Below are 17,581 nucleotides of genomic sequence, written 5' to 3'. Positions count from 1 at the left end.
ATGGTTGGTTCATTCCGGAATAAAAACAGGGTCCCAGAACTGATTTCAATCTTATCACATCTTTTTTTTTTTTTTTTGTAAGTAATTTTAAAATTGTGGTCTTATATTAAATATGTTAAATTATGATTTAAAGTTGCCAACAATAGCTTGCTTATTAATTTTTAATACAAATATATTAAGCTTATCAAGGATCTCATATGCTCTCTACCATGAGCCTGAGGGAATCCAATAAATGACTTCCCCAAGCATGATTTAAATATGGATATAAAATCAGAGGGAAAATAAATGTATGCCTGATAAGAACCTCTGGAATCACATCACAAGAAGGAAAAATGCAAGTTTTCTGGAGTCACATCACAAGAGGGAAAAATGCAAGTTTTCTGCAGGGCTCAGGTTGAAAGCAGAGTGGAGAGTTAGGAGGCGGTCATAGTCTGAGGCTTCCAAAGCAGGAAATGTAAGAAGCCAGACCTACAACAAATCCAGCAGTCCCAGAGCTAGAAGCTCTTTACAATGGGCAGCAGAAACTTCCACAGGCTTAGACTACAAGCCTGAGCTCAGTAGCACCCCTGCTGACTCTACTCTCTGCTCTACACCTTGAATAACTCAGCATAGGATCCACTGGAAGGATCTGTCCTCCTGGGAGACAAAACTTCCTTAATGAAAACGCTGATCCCATTCATTCGCTAAATATTTTCTAAGCAGCTCTAATGAGTAAGGCTTGGCTTTACCCTGGGAGGAGCCCTGGCACAAGGAGGAGACGGAATCCGGAATCCATGCAGGGCAGCCTGTGATAAAGGGAGCTGTAAGGTGCTGGGGACCCAGGGGTGGGAGGGACTTTCAGAGGGTTACAGATGTGGTGAGCTCAGGACTGTGCCCTCCACTGGGTAGTAAAAGAGCTGCTACATGTTGCTATTTTAACTAATCACTCAATCTCATGAGTATTTCTTGAGCACCTGAGATAGTCTGAAGAAGTCATGTCTCGTCCCCATGTCTCAGTTTCCTCAATTAAATAATGAAGATACCAGATGAGCTTAATTCTAGGGGCAGACCAAGTCCCAGATAGAAGGAGGTGGTGTGGATTTGGCTTTGTTCCAAATATTGGGTTCTTGATTTCTGAAATAATTATATGTGGTCAGAGAATTTACTCTGTACCACTGGACGCCTTTTATCCTCATTGATACCTATTAATGGCCCAGCATGAGGTCTCCCTTGGTTTATGATCTGTAGATGCTTGAAAAGAACACGTATTCTGCTATTACTGGATGGAGTTCTTTATAAATGTCAATTAGATACTGTTGGTTGATGGTATTGTATTGTGAAATTCGCCTACGTCCTTGCCGATTTTCTGTCTAGGGGTTCAGTCACTTGTTGACAGAGGGGTGCTCATGTCCCCAGCTGTGCTAGTAGCCACAAGCTTACTGCCTATTTCTTCATTCAGTCCTATCAATTTTTGTTTCCCACATTTTGCAACTGGGTTTTTTGATGCACATGTATTGCTATGTCTGCTTGGTAGACTGACCTTTCAGCCAAAATTTCTGTCTCTAGTAATATTTTCTTTGCTCTGAAGTCTACTTTATCTGATATTAACATTGCTACTCCAGCTTTCTTTCAATTAATCATGATATGTCTTTTGCCATCCTTCACTTTTGACTTACCTATGTCATTACATTTAAAGCAAGTTTCTTATAGACAAGTTACAGTTAGGTGATTAACAAAATCCATTCTATGAGTCTGTCATTTAATCGGTGTCATTTTACAGAGAGCTGAATATCCGGGTTTAAGTCTGCCATTTTATTTTTTGTTTTCTGTTTATTCTGGGTTTCTTTGTTTCTGTTTTCTTATTCTTGCATTTCCTGTGGGTTACATTCTTTTTTAGAATTCCACTCTAAGGGGATTTTGAGTGAATCCTTTAGTACAGCTTTTTCTCATGGCTGCTCTAGGTCTCACATTACATATGTGCTACATCACACTGTACTGGTGTCGTTTTATCAGTTCGAGTGAAGGTGCAGAAACCTTACCCTATTTTATGTCTTTTACCCTCCCCTATTTGGAATATAATTGTTCTAAATATTTCCACTAAATGCATTTAGAACCACATGAGACAATGTTGTAATTTTGTTTCAACAGTCAATCATAATCTAGAAAACTCTATAGAGAAGGAAAACCTGCTTTATTTACCCATATCTTTGTCATCATGTTCTTTCTTCCTTCCTGATGTTCCAAGATTTTTTGTTTCTTTCTCGTTTCCTTTGTTTAGAGAAGTCCTTTAGTCATCCTTTAAGAAGAGGTCTGCTAGTGACTAGTTCTCTATTTTCCTTCATTTGAGAATGTCTTGATTTCCTTTCATTCCTGAAGGATATTTTTGCTGAATGTAGATTTTTGAAGTAATAGTACTTTTCTTCCAGTCCCTGAATAATAGTATTCCTTTTATCTGGCCTCCATGGTTTCTTTTCTTTTTTCTTTTCTTTTCTTTTCTTTTTTCTAAGATTCATGTATTTATTCATGAGAGATACACAGAGAGAGGCAGAAACATAGGCAGAGGGAGAAGTAGGCTCCTTGCAGGGAGCCCGATGTGGGACTCGATCCCAGGACCCTGGGATCATGACCTGAGCCAAAGGCAGATGCTCAACCACTAAGCCACCCAGGTACCCCTTGCTTCCCTGGCTTCTGATGAGAAAATCATTATAATTCAAATTGTTTTGTCTTTAGTTTTCAGAAGTTTGACTATGATGGGTCTTGAGGTGGATTTTTCTTATTTGGTATTCACTTAGCTTCTTGAATCTGTAGCTTATGTCTTTTGCCAAATTAGAGGGGGTTTTCTCTAATTCCTTTATTTTTAAGATTTTATTTATTTTAGTGAGACAGCAAGTGAATGCAAGCAGGAAGAGGGGCAGAGGGAGATGGGGAGAGAATCTCAAGCAGACTTTGCGCTGAGCCAGAGCCCGATGCAGGGCTCAATTCCAGGACCCTGAGATCAGGACCTGAGTCAAAATCAAGTGGGAAGCTTAACTGACTGAGCCACCCAGTCTCCTTTCTCTTTCTTTTCTTTTCTTTCTTTCTTTCCTTCCTTTCTTTCTTTAAGTTTCATTGTGGTAAAATGTATATAACATCATAACAGTTACCACTTTAACTATTTTTAAATGTACAGTTCGGTGACACTAAGTGCATTCATATTGCTGTGCAACTATCAACACTGTCTATACCCAGAACTTCTGCATCATCTCAAACTAAAAAAGTGTGCCCACTGGACAGTAAATCCTCTTTCCCTCCAGCGCCTGGTAAGCATTATGCTACTTTCTGTCTCTTTGCTTTTGACCTATTAGGTACCTCATGTACATGGAATCATATGCTATTTGTCCTTTGGTGTCTGGCTTATTTCACTTGGCACAATACTCACCCATGTTGTAGCATGTACCAGAATTTCTTTTTGTTTTCAGGCTGAATTAACATTCCATTATATCTATCTATCTATCTATCTATCTATCTATCTATCTCCTCCCCCCCCTACATTTTGTTCATCTTCTTATCCACCCACAAATATAGCAGTTGTTTCCATCTTCTGGCTACTGTGACTAATGGGGCTATGAACTCTGTCTGGTGTACAAATATCTGTTCATATCCATGTTTCCAATACTTTTGTGTATATACCCAAAAGTGGAATAGCAAGATCCAATAGTAATATTATGTTTCATTTTTTTAGGGAACTACCATATCGTTTTCCGGAGCAGTTGCACAATTTTGCATTCATACTGGTTATGTACAAGGGTTCCAATTTCTCCATATCCACATGAACGCTTGTTTTCTGTTTTGTTTTGAAAACAGCCATCCTAAAGGATGAGAAGTGATATCTCATTGTGGTTCCTGATTTGCATTTCCCTAATGAATAGTGATGTGAGGCATCTTTTCATGTGCCTTTTGGTCATTTGTCTATCTTCTCTGAAGAAATGTCTCATCAAGTCCTTTGCTCACTTTTTAAAGTATCTATCTATCTATCTATCTATCTATCTATCTATCTATCTAATCTATCTATCTACCTAGAGTGAGCAGGGGGAGAGGTAGAGGGAGTGGGAGAGAGAATCCCAAGCAGACTCTGTGCTGAGCATGGAGCCTGATGCAGGGCTCGATCTAATGACCCTGATGTCACGACCTGAGCTGAAATTAAGAGTAGGACACTCAACTGACTGAGCCACCCAGACACCCCCTTTGCCTACTTTTTAATTGGGTTGTTTTCTTGTTGAGTTTCAAGAGATCTCTGTATAGGTTGGCCATTAATCCCTTATTAAACATGTGATTTCCAAAAATTTGTATTATTCTGTGGGTTGCCTTTTACTGTTGATTGTGTCCTTTGTTACACAGAAGTTTTAAATTCTGAAGCAGTCCAATTTATTATTATTTTTGTTTCCTGTGGCTTTGGTGTCATATATAAGAAATTGCTAAATCCAAAGTCACAAAATTTTTCCTCTATGTTTTCTTCTAAGAGTTTTATAGTTTTAGTTCTTATACTTAGAACTCCATCATGAGTTACTTTTTGGAACAGTGTTAGTAAGGGTCCAACTTCATTCTTTTGCATATGGATATCCAGTTTTCCCAACATCATCTGTTGAAGAGACTATCCTTTTCTCATTAAGTGGTCTTGGTACCCTGGTCAATAATCACTTGGACATATATGTGATGGTTTATGTCTGGACTCTCTATTCTACTCCATGAGTCTATATGGCCATCTTTTTGCTGGTACCACATTCTTCTGGTTACTGTAAGCTTTTCATAAATTTGAAATCAAGAAGTGTGAACCTTACATTTTTTCCATCTTTTTTCAAGACTATTTTTGTCTACCAGAGTCCCTTGAGACTTCCATGAATTTTAGGATAGAGTTTTCTATTTCTCGAAAAAATCATTGGGATTTTGATAGACATTATACTCATTCTATGGATGGCTTTGAGTAGTACTGACATCTAACAATATTCTGTCTTCTAATCATAAACATGGAATGTTATTCTATTTACTTATATATTTTTAAATTTTTTCAGCAATGTTTTATAGTTTTCAGTGTATAACTCTTTCACCTCCGTGGTTAAAGTAATTTCTGAGTACTTTATTCTGTTAGATGCTATTGTAAATGGAAATGTTTCCTTAATTACCTTTTTGGATTGTTAACTGTCCTCGTATAAGAACACAACTGACTTTTGCATGTTCATTTTATATCCTGCTACTTTGTTAAATTTGCTAGTTTTACCATTTTTTTGTGTGTGGAGTATTTAGGGGTTTCTATATATAAGATCATGTCATCTGTGAACAGAGATAATTTTATTTCTTCCTTTCCAATTTGAATTCTTCCACCCTTGCTTCTTCAAGTACTCTTTCCACCCTGTCTTCTTTCCTTCCTCCTTATGGGACACCAATGTTGTGTCTTTGTTATTGGTCCCACAGTCCCTGAAATTCTGTTCAATTTTATCTTTTATTCAGTTGTTTCCTCTGTTTTTCAAGATTGGGAAGCTTCTATTGTTCTGTCTTCAAGTTCGCTAATTCATTCCTCTGTCCTCTCCATTCTGCTATAAAGCACTAGTCTGTTTATTTGGGTAATTGTATTCATCAGTTCTTAAATTTCTATTTGCATCTTCTTTCTATTTTCTATCTCCTTGCTGAGACTTTATATTTTTTCATTTGTTTTCAGGGTGTTCATAATTGCTCATTGAAGCATTTTTATGATGGCTGCTTTAGAACCTGTCAGCCAGCTATGGATAGTCTTTTTTTTTTTTTTTTTTTTTTTCCCCCTTAAAACTGAGATCTTAAAAAAAAAAAAAAAAAAAGAAAACTGAAATCTTCCTGGTTCTTGGTATGACATGTGACTTTCAATTGAAATCTGGACATTCTGGATATTCAGTTGATATTCTGAATTTTATTTAAACCTTATGTTTTAGCTGGATTTCTCTGAAATTGCTCCAATAAGAGAATGAAGAGATAATGGGGAGAGAATACCATGTGACTGCCAGGTGGAGGTAAAAGTCCAGATTTTGAACTTGGCTCCTTATTTGTACTGGGCTTATACTTTCTGCTAGGTAAATTTCTGCTGGTTTCCTTTAATATGACTTAATCACTATGCTTTCATTTTATTGACCATTCTGTTACTTGACCTCCTTTTTTGGTTCAGAAACATACAGCTAAAACTAATATTCTCTATTTGGAGGTCCACAGGAGGCATTCATATGTATCAGAGGCAGGGACATTCAAATAACTCTTTGAAGGCATTATTGATGATTATGGCATAACATATGTCTGTATTTTTGTTCTCCCTCTTTCCATCCCATTTGCCCACATGCTATGGTGTGATGTTACATATTCAGAAGACGGCTTTTTAACCTAAAGGCTATGGGCACCTACAGAGTGCAAGGAGAGGCTTCAGGCAGCCCCTGAAGTCCCTCTCCTCACCCAGAGTACAAGGTATTGTGTATATGTACATTCTTCTCTAGTGAGTCAGTGGTTCTTATCAGATTTCTAAATAAGGGTGTGATTAAAGAGGTTAAGAATCACTATAGCAGATTAAGGAATGGGAACCATAGAATTGTATGCTTTAAATCAGTTTTTGGGGGGCTTAAATTTAGAGCGTAGGCTAGAGTAGACAGAGACCAGTATGGTTGTGCTTTGAGCTTTCCCTGGATGTGCCTGAATAGCTGATAGCTCTGTGAGAATGAGAGGAATGTCTAGGACCTATGGCCTTTGCTCCCTGCTCAGGCCCAGAAAAAGCTAAAAAGATCCTCAAAATGTAAAATGCATCAACAAAATGAAATGAAAAGGGGAAATGAACATTATAGTGTAATGTAAAAAATTTACATCTAAATAAAAAATGATTACTAAAGGGGAATTAGTCTGGTTTTTTCCAACCTGCCTTCAGCTAACAAGGCACTAACAAAGCAGCTAGTCTGCCCACAGTGAGGAAGTCAGCAGCGTGCAGGGCTCCTAGAAAAGAAACAGGTTGACTGACAAGAGTCCAAAAAATGACAGTTGCCATGAGCTCTAAGAAGTCAAATTAGTGGCTAACAAAATTCTTCCAAGAAATAAATGGAAAGGAATGAGAACAGTTAAGAGACAGGAGAAAGCAGGAGACAAGCTTTGCAAAGGGACCCCAGGACTGTCCTTTGGCAGCAGTCATAAGCATTTCAGCTGAGCCCAGTGGAGATGAAAGCCTAAACCAAATCAGTGTTGGGCTAAGTGGATCCCTTTCCTGGAGGAGGCTGGCCTAATGGAATCTGTAACCAATTTCTGCTTCTGAAGATTTTCTCATTTCTGCTCCAAAACCAGCCTTTGAAACCCTTTTCAAGTTCTTTCATTCTATTATTTCCAGAGTTTCTAAGAAAGAATACCTAGGGGTGCCAGCCTAAAGAGAACATCAGTTTCAAAAGGCAGAGAACAGATTTTCTCTTTCCCCTCTCTGGGATATCTAAGCCATAAGAAAACTCAGGAAGAGAGGCTTTCTGCAGAATGAAACTGGCCTGCTCCTAGGCCTTCAGGTACTATGAGCTTGCAAAGCAATGGACATGACCTGCCTGTCCCTCTGTGTGACACCATAAATTGTAACAAGGCAGAAACATATTTGGTCTTCATCCTAGTTTCTGACACAGAGCTTCCAGAACCCTTGGCGTTTCCAAGGTGCAGAAAGCACCTAATGATGGGGGCTGTCTGCCTAGAAAACCAACCATGTGATGATTGACTTCTGACAGGCAGAGGAGTTAGAGGCTGAATCAGTTGCCAATGGCCAATGATTTAATCAATCATACCTAGGTAATGAAGCCCATATAAAAACCTCAACGGATGGGGTTTAAAGAGCTTCTGGGGTGGTGAACACATGGAGATCTAAGAAGACTGGTGAGCTCTAAGAGAGGATGGAAGCTTTGTGCCATTTCCTTAGATTGTGCCCTATGCCTCTCTCCTATCTAGTTGTTCCTGATTTATAGCCTTTTACAATAGATTGGTGATCTAGTATGCAAAATGTTCTTCTGACTTCTGTGAACCACCCTAGCACATTAATTGATCCTAAAGAAGGGGTCCTTGGAATCTCCAATCTATACACCTGGTCAGTCAGAAGCACAGGTGACAGCCTGGGCTTGCCATCAGCATCCGCAGTGGAGAGTAGTCTCGTGGGGCTGAGCCATTTACCTGCTGGGTCTGATGCTATCTCTGGATAGACAGTGTCAGAATTGAACTGAATCATAGGACACCCACCTGGTGTCCAAGAATTGATTGTTGACAGGGGAAAACCCTTGCCACACATTGGAATTGGGGAGATCAGAGCCTTACACTGCTAGTGAATGGTCAGTAAAGGCCCAGACAAGATCTGGTCCACTAGCCATAGACATAGTATATATATGTATTAGCTCAAAGAACAGGACCAGAGTGAGGCTTTTAAAGATCTCAATTCATTAAAAAATCTATTCATTCAAGTACGTCTTTAATAGAGCGTGCTGTGTTTGGGGCATGTGTTAGGTGGTACCAGGAGACAAAAGGTATGTAAGTCAGGGCCTCTTGTGGAATTCCCACTCAATATGGAAAAACAGAACATGCCCATGTGAAATGCCGAGTTAGAGAACATAATTGTTCAATAGTGGAAACACCATATAACCCCAAGCTTCAACAAGTGTTGATGGGACCAGATAGTGGGAGAATGATCAGAACGACAATTCCTGTAACAATAATAATTCCTTATAGTCTCAAAATACTTAGGACTTAGCAAAATAGTCTCACACACTACCTCATTTACTCCTCAAGATCACTCTATGGGATGGGGATTATGTTCATTTTAAAAATAAGAAAGTTCTATTAAGAGGGATTAAGAGACTTGCTTCAAGTCATGGCACTTGCAGGTGACACTCTTCACTCTAAACCTGAGTACTCCCTCTACCATGCAACACTGCCAGGCACATGGCATAGACAGTGACTTCCAGAGCCAAACAGGAAGTTTGGGGTCAGGCCAAGCTTTAACCACAGCAAGGGCAGACTTGCTGATGCTGTTCTAAGAATTTTTCATTTGCAGCTATGAGAGTCCATACTGGAGCTTACCCCTTCAGTACCAGGAGGAGGAGATGCTAAAACAGTTAACAAAGGAAGCTTCTGGAGGTGAGGTCACATGGTAAGAAGACCATGAGGAAGGCAGCATAGAACTGGACCCGAGGGGTATAGGAGGGCAGAAAGTGTGTCACGGGGCGGGCTGGTGATGACCACAGTGACCATCCAGCCTGAGTGATCCCCTAAATTCACATCTAGATGTCTGTCTGGGTTCCTGCCTTTGCAGCTGGGATTAGACGCCTCCTTCAAGAGTTCTGCACACAGAGGTGATAAAAAAGCCTCACACGATGAAGGATATGATACAAATCTCTTCTGATGTCTCCCCCACCTTCTCCTGAGCTGGCATCAGGAGCTCAGGTGATCCACAGGGATTTCTGCTCATTGAGTCTTACTAGAGGGTCTCATCTCCTTAACTGGGCCAGTTTAGAGGAAAAGCAGAGAGGCCAGGATTCCAGCCTGTATTTAATGACTTGGTCACATGTTGCCTCCTGCACTAAACTGGAAGGACGACACTGGGCCTTATTCAGATCAATAGAAGAATTTAATCCACACACGTTGAATTAAACTGAACAAACCAGACTTCAGTATGACTTTGGACAGGCTCTCAAATGTCTCCATGCTTTAGCTCCTTCCTTTCAAATGGGAATGAAAATATCTGCTCCACTGACCTCATTTGTTATGAGGACCACATAAGATCATGTACATATGAACAGTATTTTTAAAAAAGATTTATTTATTTATTTTAGAGAGTGAGGGAAGGGGGAGAGAGGGATAAAGGGAGAGAGAGAGAATCTTAAGCAGATTCTATGCTGAGCATGGAACTGATGCAGGTCTCAAGCTCACCACCCTGAGATCATGACCCGAGCTGAAACCAAGAGCCAGATGCTTAACTAACTGAGCCACCCAGGTGCCCTTACATATGAGCAGTATTAATGCTTTCTAGTCCTCTAGAAATATAAAGGATTAGTTTGATCACTTATAAAACAACTTGCAGGTGACCTGGGTTGGGGACATCAAACACTTGGGAAATTTGCCCCACATTATTTTTCTGTCAAAACTTGTACATGGTAGACCTACTCAGTGAGTATTTCTGCCTAACTGACCCAACAAGCTGACAGCTATTAGACCAGTAAAGGAAAGGTTTATCTGAGATTGCAAGAGATTGTGAGGTGCTCCTCCATCAGTCTGGGTACAGCTGTCAGACAAGGTAAAAAGAACAGGAAGACCCATGTGCCTTTGGGAATTTCAGTGTTCTTCCTGTTTTCCATGGGCCTCTTTCGTTATTTTCTTCCTTACCTTTCCTTTCCTCTCCTCTCCTCCTTGATTTTATTTATTTGTTCATGAGAGACACACACACACAGAGATGCAGAGACATAGGCAGAAGGAGAAGCAGGCTCCCTGCGGGGCTCCTGATGTGGGACTCTATCCCAGGACCCCGGGATCACAACCAGAGCCAAAGGCAGATGCTCAACCACTGAGTCACCCAGGTGCCCCTCCATGGGCTTATTTCAATTAAAGATCAGGAAAAGGAACATGGCTATCATTAAGAAAAAACCCCAAAACCAGCACTAGAGAATTTCATTTTTTAGAATCCCTTAGGCATTTGTTACTTTACTCCTCTAACTATGGGTAGCTGTTCCTGTCATGGGGCCAGCCAGCCCCCGGGCATCCCCTGAGAACCTGGATGGAGGGCCAGGATCTCTCCACTGTAGCCCTTCTGCAGACAAGGGGCCCATAGCCCAGGGGGATCCTGTTCAACATCCGGTACTCCGTGGGAAACCACATACAACAGGGCTCCCTGAGACCTGCCAACACCTGGACCAGGTAAGCATGTCTGCTCTCCGTCTATAAGCTACGGTTGGGTGAGAAGGGGCTCTGCTGGGGTAGCAAGGCCAGAGCAGCAGGGAGCCCTGGCTCCCAGGGGCATGGGAGGCTCACTGAGAGTAAACATTACTCTTTACTGTATTCTAAGGCAGACCCAGTTCTCCTATTTAGTTTCTCTGCACTTGCACTTACTGCTACAGTCATACTGACCTCCCCTCCTCCTCCCTCCAACAAGGAATACCTCCTAAGTTCCAAGTCTTTGTATGGCACTGAGCTGGTTACAAAGACAACCACAAAGACCTCACTGTCCCCTGGGCATTAGGTATTCCTACTGTAAGACACCCCGTCTTATGGCTTTATTGTGAGTCCCAGATATCATGCTTTTAAAAAAAATTGAAGGTTTGTGGCAACCCTGTGTCAAGCAAGACTGTGGGCACCATTTTCCAACAGCATTTGGTCACTTCATGTCTGTGTCGCATTTCGGTAATTCTCACAATATTTCAACTTTTTCATCATTATTGTGTTTGTCGTGGTGATCTGTGATCTTTGAAGTTCACCATAGTAATTGTTTTGGGGCATCAAGTACCATGCCCATATAAGACACATATAATATAATACATCTATTATTATATATAACAAACAAACATTATGTGTGTTCTGATTGCTCCACCAACTGGCCAGTCACCACCTACCCTCCTTGGGCCTCCCTGCTCCCTGAGACATGGTATTGAAAATTAGGAACCCTTCAATAGCCCCTGTGTGTTCAAGTGAAAGGAAGGGTCACATGTCTCTCATTTTAAATCAAAACCAAAAATTGTTAAGCTGAGTGAGGAAGGCATGTTGAAATGTGGAGGTTGAAAAAGCTAGGCCTCTTGTACTGAACAGTAAGCCAAGCTGTGAATGGAAAGGGAAAGTTTTTGAAGGAGATTACAAATGTTTTTCTATTGAACACACACATGATAAGAAAGTGAAATGGCCTTACTGCTAATACAGAGAAAGTTCCAGTGGTCTGGATAGAAGATTGAGTAGATGCAACATTCCCTTAGGCCAAAGCCTAACTTAACTTATGGAGTTATTCATCAGATTCAGCTAAGATAATTAATGAAGATGGCTACACTGAACATCGGATTTTTCAATTCCGACAAAACAGCCTTAAACTGGAGGAAGATGCCATCCAGAGCTTTTACAGCTAGAGAAGTCAATGCCTGGTTTCAAACCTTCAAAGCACAGGCTGACTCTCATTAGGCATTAATGCAGCTGGTGACTTTAAGTTCTGACCTACTACCTAAGGAAAAAAAAAAAAAGAAGATTCCTTTCAAAACATTACTATTCATTGATAATATACCTGGGCACCCAAGAGCTCTGATGGAGATGGACAGTGAGATTAGTGTTGTTTTCATGCCCAACAATATAACATCCATTCTAAGCTCATGGATCATAGTGTAATTTCCACTTTCAAGTCTTATTATTGAAGAAATACATTTCATTAAACTATAGCTGCCATAGATGGTGATTCCTCTGATGGATCTGGGCAACGGAAATCAAAAACCTCCTGGAAAGGATTCGCCTTTCTATTCCATCTACCCTTGATGCCATTGGGAACATTTGTGATTCATGGGAAGAGGCCAAAATATCAAAATTAACAGGAGTTTGGAGGTAGCTGATTCCAACCCTCACAGATGACTTTAAAGGGTTCAAGACCTAAAGAAGGGAAGTCACTGCAGATGGGGTGGGAAGAGCAGGAGAACTAGGATTGGAAGTGGAGCCAGAGGATGGGACTGATTGGCCACAATCTCATGATAAAACCTGAATGGATGAGTAAAGAAAGTGGTTTCTTGACATGGAATCTACTCCTAGTGAGGATGCTGTGGAGATCATTGAAATGACAGTGAAAGATTTAGAATATTCCAGAAACAGAGTTGAGATGATGGACTCCAATTATGGAAGAAGTTAGTTCTACCTTGGGTCCGATGCTATCACACAGCATCATATGCTACAAAGAAATATTTCATGAAAGGAATGAGGCAATGAATGTCCAACAATGAGCCAAATGTCATTGTTGTCTTTTTTTAAGAAGTTGCCATGGCCATTCCAACCTTTAGCACCCACCACCCTGAACAGTCTGCAGTCACCAACACAGAGACAACACCCTCCAGAAGCAAAAAGATTACAACACACTGAAAGCTCAGGTGACGGTTAGCATTTCTTAGCAATAAAGTATTTTTAAATTAAGAAATGTATATTTTCTCTTTTGATATAATGCTATTACATACTTCATAGACTAGAGTATCATGTAAACATAATTCTTATATACATTGGGAAACCAAAAAATTCACTGGACTCTCTCTATTGCGATACAGGCTTTATGGCAGTGCTTTAGAAGGAAGCCCACAGTACCTGTGAGCTGTGTCTATACCATGTGATGAATGCTCTGCTGGCAGGGTGGGCACATTGGGGGTACTGGGAGAAAACCACATTTCAGCTGGGCCTTAAGGACCAGTAGAGTTCTGGCAGGCCCAGGGTGGGGTGGATGGGAACGGCATTTAGGGCAGAGGAAATGTCTTGATAAGGACCTAAGTGTGACCAGTTCAAGGTCCTGGGGAATCGTGGGTGGCTCAGTGTGCACTGGCCCTGTGGAGAGACAAGGAAGGCTAGAAGGGGGTACAGGCTGCAAGGGTGGACGGCAGACAGGTGGTCAGGAGGCTGGGATGAGAGATGGGGATTAGGGACTATGTTCTGTGGGGGATGGGTGAGGGGGCGTGGAAGGCAAGGACCTGCTCCCCTGGAGTAAGGCACAGGTGTAGTGATGTCCTGAAGGCTAGTTTGCACCAGTTAGCAAGAAGTGATGGTTATACTGTCATGATTTTTATGAACTGGTCAATTTTACATGGGTAGTTTGAGATCAGCCATGGTGCATGTGTTCGGACCACAGAAAGCAAGCAAACATTACAAATCAGGTCTTTTCAGAGAGCTGGTCATTAAACGTTTATGGGCATGTGCATGTGTGCAAACATGTGCACACATGTGTGCATGCAGACACATGCATGTGCATAAAGTTGCTAAAAATCACAAGGAAGCAGCCTAGCAACAGGCAGAAATGGTTCTGCCTGCAGAAGGACATGAGGGCCTTGGGTGGCTCAGCAGTAGAGCGTTTGCCTTTGGCTCAAGGAGTGATCCTGGAGTCCCAGGATCGAGTCCCACATTGGGCTCCCTGCAGGGAGCCTGCTTCTCCCTCTGCCTGTGTCTCTGCCTCCTCTGTGTGTCTCTCATGAATAAAATAATAAAATCTTTAAAAAAAAAAAAAAGAAGAAGAAGGTCTTGGCACACTCACCAGTCTGAGATTCTTCATCGCCTGAGGGAACATGCCTTGGTGCAACTGCAGTTTGCCCACCTTCATTACCTGCACCCCTCTGACGGGATGGCTTCCGGGGAAGAAAATCCTGGAAGAAACCAAACAGTAAACAATGTCAGCAGCTCTCACCTTTGCAGTTGGCATTCCAACAGGAGACCATGAAACTGGGGCCGGCTCTGGCTGGAGGTGTCCAGAGCTACCGAGAGGAAGTCAGCTGTGTGGTCGGGAAGGAGCAACAGGCTCCCACAGTGTCCTCTGGGCAAAGAATGAAACGACAGCACTGGAATGTCTCTCTACTAAACACCAGAGAAGGGAGACAAGGTTGGACCTCTGTGTTTCTGTCTGGGTTTGGGGTGGAGAGACCAGGTGCTGATCTTACCTACAGCCTTCCTGTGAAACTCCAGCACCTAGAACAGCCTTGGAACAGAGACGGCCACTCAAGACATACTGAGTTAATGAATGAAGTATTTGCGATGCCCACAGAGATACTACTATGCCCTCCTTTTAACTTCCAAGCCCTTGGAGTTCACTGTGGCCCATCTTTTGTACAGGACCTATGTATTTATCATCTCACTGGTTTAGGGATGGCCCCCTAATTTAATTCTGGCCTCCCATCTGTGTTGGCCATAATGAATACAAGCTTGGCCTCTTTCCCACATGTAACAGAACAGAAAAGAGTGTTGTAATAGACCCAAGAATGAAAACTCAGGGCTGGGAACCCTGGGTGGCTCAGCAGTTTGGCACCTGCCTTTGGCCCAGGGTGTGATCCTGGAGTCCCAGGATCAAGTCCCACGTCAGGCTCCCTGCATGGAGTCTGCTTCTCCCTCTACCTGTGTCTCTGCCTCTCTCTCTCTCATGAATAAATAAATAAAAATCTTTAAAACAAACAAACAAACAAAAAAACCCCTCAGGGCTATGCTCCAGATCTGATGATATAGCTTCAGTGTGATTCAATAAGAATTATATCTAAAAAAAAAAAAATATTATATCTGATTTCGTAAAATGTGGACAGTTTGGCTGCTTTTGCCCCCCCTGGCGCCTGCGCCTTGTCCTCTATTCTTAGAGTCGACCAAATTCCTGTTGTATGTGCAGGATTGTTCCTGGGTCCGGGGGCTGTACAGATATGAGCTTTCCCCTCAAGGCCCCACAACCCACCAGACACAAGACCAGCATTCAAACTACAGTTATAAAACATGATAGGAGAGGGCATGATTCAGTGCCCAGATGAGGCCTATCTTGGTACATGGTACCGGTCGGTGCAAGTGGTTGAATTGCATCTGGAGAACATTACGAGAGTTATGAAGAGAGAGAGGTGACTGGCAGTTGGTTGGATCAGGAAGGCTTCCTGGAGGAAGGAAATAGGATGTACAATGGCTCCAAAAGGTGAGCTTGGCTGAATGGGGAGAAGGGGAGTGTGTTCAAACTGCTAGCACGAACAGGGGCATGCTCCAAATGCTGCTGGTCCAGAGACCACAGGCTCTGCCCTAAGAGTCATGACTCACATGGGGCTTGCCACGTGCCAAGTGCTGCTGGGACTGTTTCTCACTTCTGAACTCACGGAACCACATTTAAGCTCTACTGTGTAACAGAGAGGAGGTAGGTTTACCAGGAGACACATATATTCTCTTGTACGTGTACACATGTCTACAAACCATTCCCTCTCCCTGAACCTCAACTCTTCCCACATGAAATGTGATATAGGAACCCTTTCCATTCGTGCTCTTCAAAAAGCGGAAAACAGTACTTGAGAGGGAGGTATTTCCATCAATAGAAGGTTGGCCAGGCTTCTTTTAAAGAACTGCGGAGGGAGGGGGGACGGGAGAAACAAAGAGACACCTGGGTCTTGTATTTTTCTTCATCTCTTGAACATGCCAGGAGATCAATCACTTCACCCCTCACCTCCAACAAAATGAACATCATTATCTACTTGCATGGAAAAGATTTTAAGATCCCCAGACAAAAGGCTCAAGTGCAGGACACCATTATCAGGAGGTAATCACCCTGGACACTTTCATCCAAAAGCACACCTGGATTTAGGATTTTATTTTATTGCTATGAATGTGGAATAATTAAATTTAAAGGCCAAAAAGTAATTTTATACTAAAAATCATTCCACTAAATGGCTGTCTGTCATGTCAGTTAGCAGAAGGAAAGAAAATCTTTGGTTTGGTGCTGGGAGAGAAAGTGGTGCGTAATTATGCCCTGACAGGTACCTGCTCTGGTTGCTTAAATATATTAAAAAAACGAAGTGAAGTTTAGTCGGAAGAGGATGAGGGGTACTTCCACAGAAATATTTAAGGAGCAGTGTTACAGCTCCAGCAAGCACCCACTGTGTGCGGGATTATTTCTAGAGGCCTCTTGGCTGCCATGCAGAATGAGAATCATGATTACTTGCTGGAGTCACACCCAGAGGAACATTGGTGAAGCTCACTCCTGCGGGGAGAAGTTCCCCAGCAAGGGCATGTGGGACAGTACTGAGGACAGAGGAGGGCCTGCAGGCTGGCTTCAATCATGGCACTGCCAAAAAGGAAGGCCAGCTAAGAGCCTGACCCAGAAATGGTGTTGGGGAGCCTGGGAGTGCAGGGACCAGTGCAGGGGTCTGAGTGGGAAGAAGGGAAGGGGCACCTATGAGATGCCACGTTCTGTGCCCAGTGTGCTAGGGAATGAGACGTCCAAGGACAGCCCTGTCCTGGCTGGGACACAGTCTAGTTGCAGAAGTGAGGGAGATGAAATCGTGATGCAGAGAGGAGTGGGAGAGCTGCCACGGCACAGATGTGGGGCTCCAGAAGCAGCAGAGCCCTCGGGGACCAGGGGAGGGTTCTCAGAGCTGGTCCAGGCTGAAAGGGTCTGTGGGCTCCTGGGACAGGCAAGTGGGGTGTGGGAAGACAGAGGCAGCTCAGGTGATCATTCAGGAGGCAGAATATGAAGGGCCAGGGAGCACACTGGTCTGGCCACACAGAGGGTGGGATGGGACGGGACAGGACAGGACAGCAGCTTCAGGCCAGGCTGCACAGAGACAGAAATGCAAAGCCAGGAAGCTCAGACTTCTGCTTGTCAGCAGCTAGGCACTCCTCTATGGGGCTGTGAATATTTTCATCAGAATGGGAAACAGAAAATTCAAGAAGAGATACAAGAGGCAGACACACTTGAAGCTGGATGGGATGGTATAAGGAGGAAGGAAAAGAAAGATACAGCTGGCGGAACAGGGTCTGGAGGCTTGCTAGGGTCCAGCAGAGCTGGAGCTGACTGCAAGACTCAGAAATGCTGCTCCAGAAATGCAAGCAAAGTATACAGGGACAAAATCATTCTACAGGCCTTCTATTGTTGGAGCTTTATAAATTCCCTTTC

The 17,581-nt window shown here is 42.6% G+C and overlaps 1 protein-coding gene across 7 annotated transcripts in view; it reads right to left on the bottom strand.

Annotated features, from left to right (window-relative positions):
* Positions 1 to 17,581, bottom strand: part of SMYD3 (SET and MYND domain containing 3) — a 792,487-nt gene that overhangs the window by 114,993 nt on the left and 659,913 nt on the right. For all 7 annotated transcript variants that reach the window (XM_077901368.1, XM_077901367.1, XM_077901370.1 and 4 more), the window contains one exon: positions 14,213 to 14,321. In XM_077901368.1, coding sequence (XP_077757494.1) covers positions 14,213 to 14,321 — 109 coding nt within the window. The remainder of the gene's footprint in view (positions 1 to 14,212; positions 14,322 to 17,581) is intronic.

This window comes from Canis aureus, chromosome 6, assembly GCF_053574225.1.
Source record: "Canis aureus isolate CA01 chromosome 6, VMU_Caureus_v.1.0, whole genome shotgun sequence".
NCBI lineage: Eukaryota > Metazoa > Chordata > Mammalia > Carnivora > Canidae > Canis > Canis aureus.
Note: the sequence above shows the minus strand (reverse complement) of the source record. Positions and strands in the feature narration are given on the sequence as shown.